Source organism: Vombatus ursinus, unplaced genomic scaffold (assembly GCF_900497805.2).
Source record: "Vombatus ursinus unplaced genomic scaffold, bare-nosed wombat genome assembly UNPS02011014.1, whole genome shotgun sequence".
Lineage (NCBI taxonomy): Eukaryota > Metazoa > Chordata > Mammalia > Diprotodontia > Vombatidae > Vombatus > Vombatus ursinus.
The window spans coordinates 9559870-9562372 of record NW_020950792.1 but is presented as its reverse complement, the minus strand read 5'-3'; the positions used below and the strand labels follow the sequence as shown (position 1 = coordinate 9562372).

Sequence of the window (2503 nt, the reverse complement as noted above, 5' to 3'; positions counted from 1 at the left end):
ACACCAAATGTTGTCAGGAAGTGTCCAACACAACTGGAAAACCACTGAACAACAACAAACAATATTTTGTATAAGTCCTCCCTCCCCCCTTGAATTATACACTAAAATGTTGGTTATATGAACGCAGGTACCATGTATTATTTATCTTTATTGCTCTGGGGTATAGAACAGTGCCCTGCATTTATTAGAGGATATCTTTTTAGAGACGACTTTGGTTTCACAATTAGTTCCTAATAAGGTGTGAATAACCAATAAATCTAACCTTCCACATATTGCCTTTATTTTAAGAAGGCCCTTATTAACTCTAAATGAAGTTATAATATGGGGAATTTCAAATCGTGCTCATAAAGACAATGAAAGAATTTCAGGCATTCTATGGGCTCATTTGGAAACTTCTTTTTTGCACCTCAAATCACACTCTATGTTGCTACCTAATATCAAAGTCGTATGGGATGAAGGCAAAGCACTTATGAAAAGTACTGGTACAATTTCAGGGAAATTCTTTTTCTCAATCTAAGTTTAAGCATGTTAACAAGAAGGTTAAGTTTATTAACAGTAAGCTCTAGCCTGGGTGGGGGGTGGGAAAGGACAGTATTGCTAATGCATTCTAGAGAGGTTCAGAAAACTCAAGGAAGAAAGAATTTAGTTTTTTAATCTTCTGGTCATCCTTTCTCTTTTCAAGTGTATTTGCACCCCCTAGCCCCAAACCCAGAACAATTATTTGAACATTGACCCCCCCAAAAAAGTGAGAGGCACCAAATGTTCTGCAATATAATATACTTCATCTGTTCTCCCCATAAAGTAGACTTGTTATTTAATTGCTTTCAGTAGCCTTAGAAATCACAAAGTACAATCCAGTCACAAGATATTGTGCCCCTGGGAGTTGAAATGACTAGTTCAGGATGCAAACAACGCACACACATACACACACTCTCACTGCCCCCTGATATCCCAAAGCCAGTTAATCCTAATTTCATTAATGTTTTGATCTGGGTCCCTCCCTGAAGCAAAAGAGGGAGGGGTTCCAGCTCTGCTCTCTATTTCCCCTTTTCCAGGAAACACAACCCTCCTGTTCAAGGTCGTCCCCAGGCTGCAGCGCCTTAGTCCCCCGGGGCAAGGTCGTAGCGGTAGCGGGTGAGTGTAAAGTCTACCAGGCGTCCATAGAAGGTGGGAAGCGGTTGGGACGCCTCTGGCCTGAAACCGAGGCCGAGGTAGAGGCTCCGGGCTTCGCGCTGCAACCGGTGCGTGACAAGCACCACGGCACAGCAGCCCTGCTCGCAGGCGAAGGCCAGAACAGCTCGTCCCAGGGCTTTGCCCACGCCGCGGCCCCGGTAGTCTCGGCGCACCACCATGCGTTTCAGCACCAGCACTCCGGAGGGACCGTGGCCCTCCTCTGGCCGCGCGCCCACCATACCTACTACCTGGCCCCCGGCCTCAGCCACCCAGAAGCGGGCACCGCAGTGCGGCGCGTAGGTGTCCCCGATATCCTTCAGGTCTTGGGAGAGGCAGCGCCGGATGTAGAGGGCCCAGACTTGGACTAGCACCAGGTGGCCGGTTGCCAGTAGCAGTGCCAGGACGAGCGCGGGCAGCAGCAGGGAGTGTGCGCTGGCCACCAGCAGCAGGAAGGTCCCGGTCAGGGTGAGCATCACCCAAGGCTGCTGCAGCACGTGTGTGCACAGCAACGGCCCGTACTCGCTCATGCCTGCAGCGAACAGCTCCCGCACCGCTTCCGCGTCCCCAGGCTGGAATTCTCGGAGCATGAAGCCCCCGGCCTCACCAACCACCCAGGCCATGGCAGTCTTTCCAATCAGAAGTGCTCTCGAGCGCCCCCTTCCTTATCTCCGGGCTACAGTCTCAGAGCCCCGCCCACGCTTTGGTTCTGGAATCCCTTCTTGTTCAATCCGGCTGCTCTTATTTGCCAGCGTCAGACTTGCTAGGTTTGTCGTCCCAGGACCTAATGCTCAGACAGCTACTCTAGCAACTCATGGAAAAAAAAGCAGTCTAATGTAGTGGGAAGAACCCAGGCTCTAAAAGTCTGATGAATTGTTTTCTAATACTGATTGCAAGATCTTAGGCAGAATTTGTGTAAAATAAGGGAATTGAACCAGATAATCTCTAAAGGCCCTTTCCAGCCCTACATTTAACAGTCTTCCTATATTTTGAAGACATGTATAATTTATATTTAATAAGTGGGATTCAAAAATAATAAGAATAGATAACATTTATATAAGGTTTACAAGGACAACCCTGAATGGTACTATTATTATTTTATAGATGGTGAAACTGAGGCACATGGAGGTTAAGTGATTTGCCCAAAATCAGACAGTTAGTTAAGTATTTCTGAAGCAGGATTTGAACACCTGTTTTCCTTACTCCAAGTCTAAGGTTCAAGCCACTGTGCCACTTACCTACTTTTAGTCAGCTAAAAAGCTTTGAATATGTAGAAATACACCACACCTTTCTGTTTCCTACCTCCCTTTATCCTTTTTCACTCATAACCTTC

At 47.1% G+C, this 2503-nt stretch overlaps 1 protein-coding gene across 1 annotated transcript; it reads right to left on the bottom strand.

Annotated features, from left to right (window-relative positions):
* Positions 1-321: 321 nt before the first annotated feature.
* On the bottom strand, positions 322-1793 carry LOC114038379 (probable N-acetyltransferase CML1). The gene has a single exon (XM_027855663.1). The coding sequence runs from the start codon at positions 1791-1793 to the stop codon at positions 1101-1103; it is 693 nt and encodes a 230-aa protein (XP_027711464.1). The 3' UTR covers positions 322-1100.
* Positions 1794-2503: the final 710 nt, after the last annotated feature.